General features: G+C 41.2%; 1 protein-coding gene across 1 annotated transcript in view; it reads right to left on the minus strand.

The window, feature by feature from the left end:
• Positions 1 to 4430: 4430 nt before the first annotated feature.
• ONECUT1 (one cut homeobox 1) overlaps positions 4431 to 15759 on the minus strand; it is a 40181-nt gene continuing 28852 nt past the window's right edge. Inside the window, exon 2 of the mRNA XM_059181592.1 lies at positions 4431 to 8158. Within this exon, the coding sequence (XP_059037575.1) occupies positions 7866 to 8158 (293 nt within the window). The 3' untranslated portion in view covers positions 4431 to 7865. The remainder of the gene's footprint in view (positions 8159 to 15759) is intronic.

Genomic DNA, 15759 nt, shown 5'->3' on the forward strand with positions numbered 1-15759 from the left:
CTAGTTTCCTTTTTCCCTGAACCGGTCCTCTTGATCAATCACTACACTCTATTAAAGAAAAAAGATCCTAATTTCTCAGTCTTCCCCTAGCTCCTGAGCGACACACACACACACACACACACACACACACACACAGTATTTTACTGGTGAGGACTTTTAAAGGCCATTCTCTCTAATAACAATTTTTATTTCTTCTGAAAGTCAATCAGGTTAATATAAATGGCTAACATCTACAAATAGAATGTCCCACTTCCATTTAAAAACAGCCTCCTGCGGCACCTGGCCGGCTTAGTCAGTGGGGCATGGGACTCTTGATCTCGGCGTTATAAGTTTGGGCTCCACAGTGGGTGTAGAGATTACTTAGAAATGAAATATTAAAATAAATAAATAAATAAATAAGCAGCTTCCTGTTCCACTGAGGAACATCATTTTCTTTTTTCTCTTGTGATGAATCCTTTAAACCAGGACACTGGCTTGAGTTCTCAAACACGCCCCACTCTCAGCTTCATCCTTCCTCCAGAGAAAATCCATCAGCTACTTGCTGATAATTGCGGAGAATAAAAACAAAAGAAGGCAAGAATTGTCTAAATTTAAAGTGCTGGAAAATCCAACATTTTATTTTACTACATTTTGGTGACTACATAAATGCTGAAACATTTTAACACTGAAAAGCATGATGGCGTCATCACTTGCTTTTTTTTCTTTTTTTCTTTTTTGCTTAGCAAACACAGCAGATGATATTGCACGGCATAAAGTGAGAACAGTAGCGAAGCTTAAAAAAAAAAATGACAGAAACCTTAATGCAGTACAGGAGATACTCATAAACCAGAATAATGCCTAATGCATTACACTTTTTTGTTGCTACACACAAAAATACAGAAGAAGCATTGGACAGAGAGAAGGAGAGAGAGAGAGAAACAAAATATTAGCAAACAACCATAACTGGGTACAATAATCATTTAGTCTGAAATGTAGATGCAACGTAGAAACTACCACTGCTTTCTAATTGACAAAGAAAATGACAGCAACATTTGTCTTTTATCAAAAATCTTCTAAGCCCCTCATGGTTAGGTTTTAAAATTAATTATTTAATTATGTATTTACCCTTTTTTTTTTTTTTTTCATTGCTAAGGAAGAACTCCCTCTGCTCTTGGAAGATTTTCTACTCTACTGATCTTTTTAAAATTTAATTTTTAATTTTTTTTTTTTTACCTGATGATTGTCTTAGGCACCCTCCTTACATAATAAACCATCAAGCTAACTTGAACAGGGAAACTGAGTCACACTCAAAGGATAGCTAAGGTCAAAAATGTACTAAAAATAGAAGGGGAGGAAGGGACAGGTCTAAGTGAGTGACAGATGGGCTACCTTCTGAAGGGACAAGAAACACAGGAAGATATGAAGACAACTACCCAAGCAAGTGGAAGACAATGTTTGAAAGTTTATTTTGTTAAAAAATACTTGTCACTTGGTTCAGATGGCAAATCTAAAATGAGCCCACAATGATTATGTAATAAATGCAGAACATACCACAAAAAAAAAAAAAACAAAAACCAAAGCTAACACAGAAACAGAAAATATGACCTTGTGAATCCAACTCTGTTCAGCGTTTCATTGCTGATGGTAAAAGTCTACTTCCTCAACCATTTTCCTGGGCTTTCCGTAACTCGCTGCTCAGCATTTGTATTAAAAACAATAACTAGTCAATGCTCGCCAATCATCCTGCAGCTCAGAGCAGATTTATTGCTCTACTAACATACGTAACAAGTATAAAAATGTTTCTAAGAAAATGGAACATTTGACCCAAAGTCTAAGCCCTCCCTTTCTTTCCCCACCCCTAAGACCCCTGCAAAAGAAAATAAGATAAAATCCTTGTATTGAGAGGAAAAGTATTTACATCTGTGGATTTATGCCATGGAGTTGAAGCAACTTATTTCAGCAATATAAAACAAAGCAGTGGTCACCGGCATTTCTGAGGATGCCCCTAGCTGGCTGAGAATTATGTCTGTGTGCTGACCTAAAGCAGGACCGAGTATCTGAACAGGCTCGATTCTGGGAGCCTGGGATAGGGCCCATCTCTGGTGTGGACAAGAGAAGTAGTGGGAAGACGAAGAGTGATAAGAGACCAACTCTAACAGGGCTAGGGGACATTCACTTGGGACTCTTGCCCTTTTGGTTGGGGCGGGGGTGGGGGGAGGCGGTGTTGGGGGAAATTTTAGGTAGCACATTACAAGAAACATATGTGGAGAGGAACATGTAACTGTGAAGCATTTTCCTTGATAACTGGGGCCCAGAAATCAAATGTTGCTTCTTCTATGGGTTGCCAGCCAGGCGGGGAGATGGGCCAGCTGCCTCTCAGCCTTGACTTTCTCTTAGGGCACGAAGCCATTATACTTTCCTTGGCTCTGCAGGAGGAACTGCCCCTCTGACCTGCCTTGAAGCAGTTCAGAAACCTGGTGAAACTTCAGAGGATTTCCAAATTCAAGTTAGCTTGCCTCTTTGGAGTTTTTTTTCACACCCTTTACTTCTCATACCCGTGTGAATGATTAAAAAAAAAAAAAAAAAAAAAAAAAGTAGCAAAGTATCTCACAAATGCCGGTGCTTTGAAACATGAAACAACTCTTAAATTCTTTGGAATTTCAGGTCTAACCTGCAAAATAATCTTTTCTTAATAAAATTAATAAATTAAAAGAACACAAATAAATGCCTTTCTCCTTTCTAAGGGACAAAAAGGTCTACCTTGAAACACTCATTTTGGCATGTACAAGTTTTGTAAGGGGGGATCCTGGCAGTGTTCACAACACACACTGAAGTGCGTGCTAAGAAAAAGCTAAAGATACACCCTGCAGTTAAGAGAAGCTCTTGCCTTCAGCTTATCTTAGCATCAAGAACAAAAAGATTGTAACGTAAAGCTTTGGCCATTTCAATTCTACTATATACACCATAAAAACTACACAGTCATAAATTAAAGCAGTGATTAAATAAGCTCATATAAAATGTAATTAAATTAAAAAAATCACAGCACATTATAGAGAAAAATAGGAACCAGTTTCACAAAAAGGAGATTATATATATATATATATTTTTTACCCTGTGGAAACAAATTTACTACGAAACACAAAAACTTCATAAGTAACCATCAAAATGAGAATCATTTCTTATTCCATTCTTGCATTTTTACACAACCCTTAACCCACCTGGGGGAACATTTATGGAAATTAAGTCTTCCTTGAGCAACAGAGCAGTTCTGCCAAGAAAATAAACCCCAAACCGAAGGGGGGGGGCGGGGGACATCCCAAACATACAAACTACAAAATAAATAAGAATTATAAAGTTTTTTTTAAAAGTAACCTTAACAATTATCAAACTAGTAAGTTCTGCCTTATCACATAGACTCTCTATACAACATAACCCTAAAACTTTATTACTATGAGGTATTTGGAGGAATTGGTAAAAGTGATGCACGGCCTGCCTGGTGAAGGGACTCGGTGAAGTTGGGGAACCTCGAGAGGGAACGAGGAAGAGGAGCTTTGGTTTATCAGCAAGAAATTGGGGGGGGGGTAAAGTCATCCTTTGGTATCAAAGAAAGTTTCATTGCATGGTTGCACGGAAAAAGCACCACGGTGAATAATTATTCCTTTTTTTTTTTTTTTTCATTAGTGGCCTTTCTAAGAGGCTGAGGTATTCCAAGAGTATAAGGTGAGAGGTCAACAGCGGTTTAACACTTTGGTTCAAGCAAGGCACTCGTCCTAGGAGTTTACAAAGTTTGCAACATGTTTGCCTAGAGATTTACAAGTAGAACTAGCAGTAGTAAGAGTAGTATTTCCTAATATTGTTGTTATCATTTCGTATCATTATTATTAAGAATGAAGACAAGTTTACACACTGAGTGAAGACTGAGAAAGGGAGGGGAGGTGGGGAGGGGGAAAAGGTGGAGTTCCCTCTGCAGACCAAGGCCGTGCATGAACATATCTTTGGTATTCTTTGGTATCATCAATGTGATTAAAATCACCAATGGAAATCGAGTGAGGTAGCGTCTTTGGTTCACACTATAAATAGTAGATTTTTACACTTTTTTTTCTTTTTTTTTCCTTTTTTTCCTTTTTTTTTCCTTTTTTTTTTAACACGTGGAAGTAGCTATTTCTTACCTTCTGCTTTTTTGTCCTTACTATTTAGGAAATAGTTACCAAATGTACTGTAAAGCTAACCACACCACAAGAATAATCCAGAAGGCCAATCGCATCTCAAAATGGCCTCTGGTGTTTGAATGCACCCTAAACAACTAGATAGGAAAGGGAGAAGTGCTTTCTCTTTGTTTGCTAAATGCATAGTTTTCATCCTTTATGTACAAAGAAGGGAGGACCTTTCTTAGGGAAAATGCCTTTAGAGTTCATGTGAAAATGTCCTAGGACTCTTTGGTATAGCGAAGGATCATTCACCTGGGGTAGCAATGGGAGTGGCAGGAGTCCAAAAGTAGCGCAGTACTTTCATTTTTGTCCTGGAAAAGTAATTATGCTTTTTTTGGGGGCAGAGTGAGTGACATGTTCAGTTGGAATGTCTGAATTCCTCCACATGCTCTCTGTGTTTGGGGATCTATGCCAGCTGCTTCCATTAGTTCCTGACATCCAGACCTCATTTACCTGAAGACTTACTGAAATCTGGGCTCTTGGGAGTGTCCAGACTTCACATCTCCCACTCTCTCTCTCTCTCATGCTTCTGGTCATGAGAGGACCTGAATGATGGATGGTCAAAAATAGTCTAACTTCCTCTACCAAAAAACCCCCAAAACATGTGAGTGTAGCACTGGAATCAACAAACATACAGATGAAAGACTGAGGTACCTTTTTGGGTGAATTTTGCGAAAGGACTGAGAAATAATGGGTGAGCAAATGGCACGTGATCTGCTCCACTGAATGTGGTAGGTTACGAAACCTGAGCCGTAAATCAATGCTACATGCCAAGTTAGAAGCAATCATCGGTTATGTACGACGTAACGAGTGTATTGCTCATGAGAAGCAGAGTTTGTCTATTATGATTTTGAAAAGCAAAGTTTGTGAGTATGCTTGAACAGTCTAGTAAAAAAATTGCTTTTCAGGCTCTGATTTGTGCATCTGCTTATGAGAAAATATATCTCTAGGCCCTGAAATTGTGTAATGGGTGCAAATTCAATGCTGGTATGAAAATTATCTTTGGTGTTAGCAAATAGGATCACTGGATTATTTTTCAAAAAACCATAATGATGGGAATATTATAAATGTAGCAATATTCTTTGAGGCTGTGTCTACACAGTACCAAAATAATTGGTCAGAAATGTAAAATGCAATTAGATTAATCTGAAGGGGCAATATAGCAAAAACAAAACAAAAAAACATGGTGTTATAATTCAACTTTTGTTTTTTCTGGGGTGCTGAATTTGGTAAGATTGTGTGTAGACACAGCTTGAGTTTCCCTGAATTTAAAATTCTCGTGTTTTAAATAAATAAGGCTTTCCTCCCTCCTAAATTATAAATATATAGCTGTACTCCTGGCCCCCTCCATTCCGGAGTGAGGCAAAAAGTTAATCATTTTTCTCCTTTTGGTTTATGTCATTGACAAGATTATATGTTAAGCAAATCTCTAGGGAAGGCCATTGAAATGGTCTCTTTTAATAGCTGAAGTGTAATTGTGCCATGTTTGGAAGGGAAAATTTTAAGCTGGAATTTGGTGTGAGATTAAAACAAATACTAAGACAAAATGTGTCAAGGCAAATGCGCTGTTTCATTAAAAGAGAAGCATGTGTTGGCTTGCTTTTCTCATTCTATAGCAGATATGAAGGACAGCCAGATGGCTTGTAGGTATAGCTTTATCTTTCCAGGTGTCTGTCTCTTCTAGACCTAGACAAGATGCTCAGATTTGACCTTAGGGGGTTAGGTTTTTGTGTCAAGATGGTTCAAATTCTTTTTAACATTTTAATGACTCTCAATCAACAACTTGTTGTGGAGATTACATTTCATTTTATATTTCTAATTAGGTGTGGTAATTAACCAAGAGCACCCAATTCTTTACCTAATAGTACAAAGGGATCCTCTGCTATGAAAAGTTATAATTCATTGGCATTCAGAGAGAATTTTTCTGGGAAGCAAGTGATTCACTTGGGTACTACTACTACAACTGTGTCAGCTTTTTTTCTTCCCCCTTGATTTCTCCAGCTGCGGTTAAGTGATTTGGAATAATAGAAATTGAAAATTTTGTATTTAGAAGCTCAGGTCTAGGGTTCTATCTGTCTCCGTTAGAGAGTGAACTCCATGTCATAAAATTTCCAGCTTAATGCAGTAGCAAGAAAGAATGTAGTACACTTTGGAGGCTATGCTTAGTGAAATAAATAGCTTTGTGCCTAGACAACCTAAAATCTTCCACTAGAACTCTGGTGTTTTTTACGCTGTTCCACCATTTCTCAGTTGGATCTGCTATTTCTAGTGATGTCCAAGTCACACGGTATCTGTGATTGGCAATGAAATCAATTTGGCTACAAATACTGGATAGTTCGTTTTAATAATAATGTTGGTCTGCTCACTTTGTGTGTTTGCAGAGTATTTTAAAAAGGTATTTGGTGTCAAATGCAAAAAGCAACTTTAAGTCAAATTAATCTAAATGTGATATCCTTTATTCAGTGGTCTCTTACTAAAAAAGCATTACTTAGAACAAATTTTCTAATTTAATTACTTGCTCTGCTAAACTTAGTTTTCTAATTTACAAATGGGGTCCTACTATGGAAGAATCCCCAGGTTTTCTCAGCTATAAACAGATTATGGCATCATGTCTACGTGTCTACTTAAGTGTCATTTACGGATCCCACAAGGGAGTGTGCCATCTGGCTGTACCTGTCCACTACACTGACCTCTCTCTTATGATATTAATTGCTTCCCTGAAGCTACATTCTTTCTTGCCAGTTCTGAAAACTAATATTTCAAATGCGTCAAGAGTCATAAATAATAGTCATGATCCTATGTGGCATGTGTATTACAGCTAGATCAGTTCATACGTATAACTTTACATAGTATCTTGTGTAAAAATAGCTTTGGTTATTAAAATCATTGCAATAAAATACCTGCACTATAATATTAAGTGTGTTCTTTGGTACCTAGGTGATTTTTTTTTTTAATGGATGGACTCTTGTTTCATTTCTTAAAAAATATCTGAACATTCCTTAACAAACAAAGAGAATGCACTGGTTTAGGTGTCATTCAAATTTTCTTTGCTGGGTTTGAATCTGCATTTAGGTTGTGGGCCTGGCAGGTTCAAACGCTAGGCTAGATGAGAGAAATCACACTCCTATCCAATTAACTCAGACAACCCCACACTATGTTGGTTGCACCCCTATAGCACAACCCTTCCTGAAGACCAGCCCTGCCTAAGTCCCTAACCACTGGTGGTGTGTGCATGTGTGTATGTGTGTGTGTGTGTGTGTATGTATGCACTCACGTACCCACACACAGTACTGAGACACCATACACCTTCGAGGCATGGTGGAACAGATGAGAAAGTCTGGTCTTAAGAGAGGTCCACTCAATGGCTCAAAATCACTATGCTCCAAACCACGAAACAGCCAAGCACAGCGAGAATGATCATGGATTGAAGATGTGAGATCCAGTGGTGCTTTCCTGCTCATGGTTTTTCTTGCCAAGTTGTTGCCCCGCTGAAGTGTGTGTCTCCAAACAAAGTCAGAATGCAGGTGAGCTAAGTCTTTGGTTTCTTTGGACTATAAATAACACTTTTTTTTTCTTCAAATATTTCTAAGTATAAACCTGCTATCTTGAGGTCCTGGTCTTTTAAAAATTTTTTTTATTTAAAGCTTTTCCACCGAGGTTTAGTTTGTGGTTATTCCTTCATGCTTTGGTACAAGTGCTTGATGAAGAAGATGAGTTGCCTGAATTGGAGCTGCCCTCGTCCTGCCACTTGTCCAGACTCCTCCTCCTCGCGTTCATGAAGAAATTGCTGACGGTGCTCAGCTCCAACCCCAGCTGCTGGGAAATAGTGATTTGCAATTCTTTGGATGGGCGCTTATTTTCCTTGAATATTGCATGTAGAGTTCGACGCTGGACATCTGTGAAGACCAACCTGGGCTTTTTGGGTGTGTTGCCTCTATCCTTCCCATGTTCTTGTTCTTTCCTTTTGCATGCTGTAAAAAAAATCACAGTGGATGTTAGAACAAATTGCCCAGGAGATTCAAGAGTAGAAAGGCAGAGCCAGTAACATTTGTTTGCCATTACTCAGGGACCACTTTGTGGTTGCTGAGCTCTAATATTAGTACCATGGTGGGATGAGAGGCAAGCGTGATATAAAGATGGAGAGTTCGGAGGAGAGGGGGTTCTGTGAGTCTTGGGTGTGGGTCCTGGCTTTGTAAGCATCTGCTGTTTGTCCGTCGTGAGTGATAAACCAATGAACTCCACCTTGGCCTCAGATACTTCGTCTGCAGAAGATAGAGTTCTGGCAAAACAAACTTGCTGCTTGAATTTTTATATCACCTTCTGCAAAATGGTTATAAGAATAATGGGCCACCTGGGTGGCTTAGTTGGTTAAGTTTCTGCTTTCAGCTCAGGTCATAGTCCTAGCATCAGGGTCCTTGTTCAGCAGGAAGCCTGCTTCTCCCTCTGCCTGCCACTCCCCCTGCTATGCTCTCTCTGTCTCTGACAAAAAAAATAAAAACAAATAAAAAATTAAAAAAAAAAACCCTTCCTTGCTGGGTTGTGGTAAGGATATATGAAATAGTGCACGCAAAATTTATGTTAACTGAAATGCTTTACACATGCAAAATCTTTTTTTTTTAAAGATTTTATTTATTTATTTGATAGAGAGAGATCACAAGTAGATGGAGAGGCAGGCAGAGAGGGAGAGAGAGGGAAGCAGGCTCCCCGCTGAGCAGAGAGCCCGATGCGGGACTCGATCCCAGGACCCTGAGATCATGACCCGAGCCGAAGGCAGCGGCTTAACCCACTGAGCCACCCAGGCGCCCCTACATGTAAAATCTTATTAGCCAGAAGTGGCTGTATGCTTCAAAGGGTTTATAGTCTGCTCCTGGTAGAATACTAAGAGCCTAAGAGTCTGAAAACAATATAAAAAGGAATCGCATTTGTTCTCCTTCTGATCTTTTTTGTTTCGCAGGCAACTCCGTATGTAAGGAAACTGTAGATAGCATGCTGTCATACCGGTACATCAAACAGTCTCCAATGTTAGGGAGTGTACACTTGGGGCTTGGAGACCAGAGACCACTCCCAATTCCCCCATCAATCAATCTCTATGGCCATCCCGAAATAACCATATAATCTATGTAAAAATGATGCTCTGGTTATGCTAATGCAACTTAAGACAAAGCGCCTGTGTCCTGACTCCAATCAGATTGCTGCCTTTCATCATCCTACACAGGCACTGTGGAGCAGCCAGTACTATCTTCATTTCTGGCCGGCTATACTCTGACGTGAGCTCCAGTCCCAGTGAGAGGCAGATGGGGCATCTTCTTGGTTGAGGTAGAGACTGTTACTCTTCCTTCCATCCATCTTCCACCTCCCTCTCTCTTCCTCCCACTCTTTCTTCCTTCTTTCCTCTCTCCCTCTTTCTCCCCCCCCTTCCCTTCTTCCTCTCTCTCGCCCTTCCCCACCTCCCCCTTCCTTCCTTCTTTCCCTTCTTGGCCTGAGTGATAAAACAGCCTTTACTGTAGTAGTAACACTGATACAGATGTTCTATTCTGGATCAGGACTACCCCCACCTTGCCCCACCCTACTCCTTGGTCCTCATCAATGTGGAACTTTGGAGAGGAGGGGCAGAATCCCTAAACAGAGCTGGAGAGGGGCAAGTGGGAATGGTGAATGCAGGGGTCACCTGGAACCAAAGGTTCAGCAGGGTCAAGATGCTTGAATCCTCTGTCCTGATGGAGGCTGGGAATATTTGCATCCTGGGTTCAAGATTTGACAATGCCCTGACCTGCGTTCAAAGCTGGGGTGGGGTGTGGAAAAGCCTTAGTCCAGGGTTCAAGAGAATGCCTTGGTCCCAGATTCCAGCTTTGGGGCTGAGCATGGGAGATGGATAGGTGCCAGGTTAGGGGTGGGGGAATATCCCTGGGTCCAGAGTTTGAGGTTGACCCTGGATGCTCTGGTCTCCAAGCCCCAAGTTCAGGACTGGGCTAGAGTTTGGTCCCTTATGTAATGGGGGTCAGGTAGGAGGGATATCCTCTGCTCCACCTCCAGCCTCTTTGTATTCCAGGCTTTCAGTGTCTTACTAGACGGTGGTTCATTGGCTCTGCGTAGATGCAGTCTCTGTGCTCTCCTCACCTAGCTGTGCTCTCCTGTAGGCCCCTATCTTTCATTCTTAATTGTTCCTGGATTTTAGAGTTTCCCTAGGGCCTTGGCTCAGTAGTCAGATCAGCTGAAAAGCTAATGAAAGAAGGCTGAAGAAGACTCCAGGCTTTGGAGTCCAATCTAGGGGTCTCCAATTTTTTTTTTTTAACCATGTGCTACTTAGCAAAAAAATGTTTTTAGTGTACACTTCCTAACATTATTTATTTATAAATTAAATATATGTGCTACCCTACAACTATATGATGTACATTACAAAATATAAAAATTTTGGAAAGGAGAAAAATAAAAATAGACACAGAAATTCTCTTCTACAGATGAATTCCTTTGCCTAGGCCCTAGCATGCATTTACCCCAACCAAAGTATCACTGGTCCAATTCCAATCACAGGGAACTATGAGGGCAAAGGGAAAGCTCAGTTGTAAAAGAGAGATCTTGAGGCCAGTCATACCATATGGTACCTTTTATAACAAATCCTGGGAAGTATTGTATTAAATGCTCAATCCCTCAGAGCATTGAGCTACCTGTATGGAACCAGCTGAATTTCCCCAAACAGAATCCCTGCCCGTGGGGGATTCTGGTCTAGTCTCTGGTCTCCAAGCCCCATCTACTCAGAACAGCTGAGTAGATGAAAGGCACCTCTAGTTAGTCTGAATTAGCCCATGTAGACCAGCTTTATACAATACTGATGTACATGGCTGATGGATTCATTCCTTCGTCTTCACAAGTGAATATGACATAGGCTTTGCTCTAAAGGAAGTCAGTCTAATGATCAGAGAATTAAATGACTGTATCTATATAAAGAATATACAGGATTATTACTCCTGCATGAGGATATTAAAGAAGGTATCATAGAGGAGGGGGTGCTTACAGGGGGCCTGAAAGGGTGAGTAGGAGTTTGCTAACGAGAGACATGGGACAAACTCATGCCCAGCATGGGGAGCAGTGCTCATGAAGGACTGATAAATGTTAGTAGACAAAGATCACAACTAAATTATCTTGTTGGTAAGGAGCATTACTGAAAGATTTTGAGAAAGGGTAGAGTGTGATTAAATTTGGGTCTAGAAAGACCCCTCTGGTGGAGATAAAATGGAAAGCAGTAAGATTAGGGACAAGGATGCTGTTACCATCCCAATTCCCTCAGGAGTGAGGCACTCATTCCTCCACTTGCCGCAAGAGTTGGTGGCTGGTGGCCCTCAGCTGAGGGCCATTCTGGGAATTGCCCTGGGGGTGGGAGGCTGCCTATATCCAGTGGGGGGTGAGGGGAGTAGGGGAATGCACCCCTCCCCAACCCCTTGCATCATGTTGGGACAATTCTGAGGGATCACCCAGTTCTATAGCACCCCACAGAATTAGTTGAGCTTATTATGGCCACTATCAAAGTTCCACTTCTTCAGCCTGGTCTTTCATCCTCTACTCCCTCAAAAGGGACTATTGTCCATAGCTCCCTCGGATACTCTGGCTACATGCAAGTCTCAGAAACCCAGAGTCTGTTTCCCAGAAAATCTGACCTAAGAAAACCAGCATAGTGAGGACTTCAAATTAGACAATGACAGTTGGGGGTGGAATATGGGATCAAATTCAAGAGCTCCTTAGAAGACAGAATCAGGAGGACTTAATGACAACTTGGCTGAGAGGGTAGAATTCTGAACGAGTCCCAGGTTTCTGATTGGAAGGTGGTAATGGGGCCATCAGGGAATGCAGATGGAGAAAAGAATTTTATGAGGACAGTAATCACTTCTATGTGGGACAAATTGCATTTGAAGTGCTTGTTGGACATTCTGTTAAAGATCTTCAATAGGTGGTTGTCCAGCAGACAGCACAATATATGGGCCCTAGAGCTCTTGGGTTAGGGGGAAGGGAGGTCTGGGCTAGGACTATAGACTGGGAAGTCATTAGAGCTCTAGATGGTAAATTACACAATATACTTATGGAAATGTAAGTAATTGAGCAATAGGTGCAGACTGAACTTATTTGTTATTCAAAAGACAGAGCTAAGGGAAATCACCAAGAGATGTCCGTTTTCCACCTAACCAGGCTGTATATTGGAATCACTTCAGTCTGGTCCTTGGCATTTGGCAGGACTGAGTGGGCTATAGCTACTTCCAAACCAGCATTTCCTCTGACACCATGCTGGTGTCAGAGGAATGATACTGTCTCCAATGGGTTCCTGGAAAAGATGGTTTCCTTTGGCAAAACCCACTATATATATAGCTTCTTCTTCAAAATTCACAATATGTGTTAGCACATATAATTATGTTTCCCAAATATTATTTAGCCCTAGAACTGTGTTTAGCAGGAGCTTTTTTTTTTTTTTTTTTTTTTTTTAAGATTTTATTTATTTATCGGAGAGAGCGAGCACAGGCACACAGAATGGCAGGCAGAGGCAGAGGGAGAAGCAGGCTCCCTGCTGAGCAAGGAGCCCAATGTGGGACTCAATCCCAGGACGCTGGGATCATGATCTGAGCCGAAGGCAGCTGCTTAACCAACTGAGCCACCCAGGCGTCCCTAGCAGGAGTTTTCTATTAATGTCTCATGCAATACTAATATTGGGGAAATGCAGTTTGGAAGTTTTTGCCCCGAGATCTCAACAGTTGTTCTTACACATGTCATGATGTCAGAGCCTGGGAATTGAGATTCTCCAGCAGCAGGGAGCCTGGGTGACTCACTTCATATCTCCAGGGCATCCTAGCATAGTGCCTGGCTATAAGGGGAGCTCACTACCTGGTGGTGACTATAGAGAGGTGGGTGTGACTCAGTATCTGGGGTCTATCTGGAGGCAGCTCTATGCAGACGTTGGAGTTGCTGAGGAAGAATGCAGAGCTATCAGTAGGATGAAGAGTAGATTAGAGCTTGTTGAAGGTCACTGGGTGACCGTAACAAAGAGGTTAGGAGGAACAACCCACAGCTTACACAGAATGACAGTGGTTAGAACTGTCAAGAGAATATGAACGAGAGCAATGCTTTGGAAATTCCATGGGATACATTTCAGGGTTGAGATTACCCATTAGAAGGTAGGAGACCACCCACTGGAGGTCATGAGAGCCCACGAAGTGTGCAAGGTCGCAGGCGAGAATTCTACCGCTGAACCACCCATGCCGTAGTGTGCAAGGTGGAAAGCAGGAGTAGGGCAGTGGAGTGAGGCATCACATGAGGTACCACTGCTCACAGGAACAACACTGCTTGTGTTTTATGTCAAAGTTATACATTCTGTTTAGGTGTACAGTTACCATTACAAATAGAGGAATATTTATCATACAATGAGAATATAAGGAGGAGGATTTTTATTGTTTGTGGAAGGTAGGGCTGAAAAGGATGGCGACCTGTCATGAGTCACCTTTATGAAGATAGGCCAGAGATACATTTGCAATATGCAGTGGCAGAGTGTAGTGGGTGATCTCGGACACAAGACTTTGATCTTCTCTGTGGACAAGGTCACCCACAGTGAGTGAGTGCTAAGCAAGAGGTAGAAATAGGCATGGGAGACAGTAAAAGGCAGCTAGGACTTTGTGTACCAAAAGAATAAAGATTGTAAAGAATTATTATTTATTTTTAAAAGGAAGCACATGAGGAGATGGGTAAAAGACAAAAGGCTTTCCTTTTAGGCATGCCTGGGACCCATGCTTTGCGCATAGCTGGCAAGACTGAGCCAACTGTATTTCCAGAAATACGAATTCTGCAGGATATTGAAAGGTATTGCATGAACAATGAGTTTTGAGGTCAGTTTGGGAAATGCTGAGTTAATTAATGATGAAACTGCAGGACTTCTCAAGCCTTTAATATGTTAAGGTGCTCTGATACTAACACGGTCTCCCAAATTTAATATACTAATGTGCACTGATACTTATGGGGTCTCCCAAACTTCTTTGATTAAGGAGCTCTCTTCAGGGAATTTCTCAAAGGAATGGCGTTGCTTAGAATAGTGTTTCTCAAAATGTGGTTGGCCGACCCATGCTGGTCTGTGAACTGTTAACTGACCTGCAGTAAGATCAGTACAGAAAACTGCGAATAAGCAATTAGAAATGTTTATGGCAGTGAGATACTTCTGTAATAATCAAGTGTGTGATTATTGTTCTAATAATACATTTTTTACTGCATTATCAAAACTATTGTTCTAGGGGTGCCTGGTGGCTCGGTCGGTTGAGCCTCTGACTCTTGGTTTTGGCCCTGGTCATGATCTTGGGGTCATGAGTTCCCGCTGAGATCAAGCCCCCATTGGGCTCCGCACTCCGCGTGGAATCTGCTTGTCCCTCTCCTTCTGTTCCTTCCCCCACTTGTGTTCTTTCTCTAAAATAAGTAAATAAATAAAATCTTTTTTTTTTCTAAATTTTAAAAAAAGATTTTATTTATTTATTTGACAGAGAGTGGGAGATCACAAGTAGGCAGAGAGAGAGTGGGAAGCAGGCTCCCTGCTGAGCAGAGAGCCTGATGTGAGGCTCGATTCCAGGACCCTGAGATCATGACCTGAGCTGAAGGCAGAGGCTTACCCCACTGAGCCACCCAGGTGCCCCTTTTTTTCTAAATTTTTGAAAAAGATTTTATTTGTTTATTTGACATAGAGAGAGAGAGGGAACACAAGCAGGGGGAGTAGGAGTGGGAGAAGCAGTCTCCCTACTAAGCAGAGAGCCTGATACAGGACTCAATTCCAGGACCCTGGGATCATGACTTGAGCTGAAGGCAGACGCTTAAGGACTGAGCCACCCAGTTGCCTAATAAATAAAATCTTTAAAAAAAACCCTACTCTTCCAGGACAGATGAAAATTAGAAACAAACAGCTAGTCCTTTTGTACCTAGGGTTTAAGAAACTCCTAGAACATACTTTATAAAACATAGCATACAGTAACATCCAAGAATCAGCTGTCAGCCAAAGATTCCTTCATCAGCTTGTATCCATTTTCCTGATTTCATGACACAAAGGACTTTATAACATCTAAAATACTGATTGATTTAGGCAAAAGTCTGCCAAGACTTGGTCTAGGAACATGTGGGTACAGACATATTGGCTTGGGGGACATTTATAAAGCCAGATAGATTGATAAGACAACTTTATAGATGAACCTGGGCTAAGAGTTCAAGTCCCAGCTCTGTGGCCCCTAATAGATGTGTGATCTTGAGCAAGTCCCCCACTTTATTTGAGCCTTAGTTCATCCAGCCGCAAAATAGAGGACAATGGTCTTCTTTCATCACAGGATTATAATAAGCATTAAGAAGATAATATCTGGGGGCTCCTGGATGGCTCAGTTGGTTAAGTGTCTGCCTTCAGCTCAGGTCATGATCCCAGAGTCCTGGGATGGAACCCCATGTCGGTCTCCCTGCTCACTGGGGAGTCTACTTCTCCCTCTACCCACTGTGTTCTCTCTCTCATATCTCTGTCTCTCTCTCACAAATAAATAAAAATTTTTAAAAAAGAAAAATAAAAAGAAGATCATAT

This window comes from Mustela lutreola, chromosome 7 (genome assembly GCF_030435805.1).
Source record: "Mustela lutreola isolate mMusLut2 chromosome 7, mMusLut2.pri, whole genome shotgun sequence".
In the NCBI taxonomy this organism is placed as follows: domain Eukaryota; kingdom Metazoa; phylum Chordata; class Mammalia; order Carnivora; family Mustelidae; genus Mustela; species Mustela lutreola.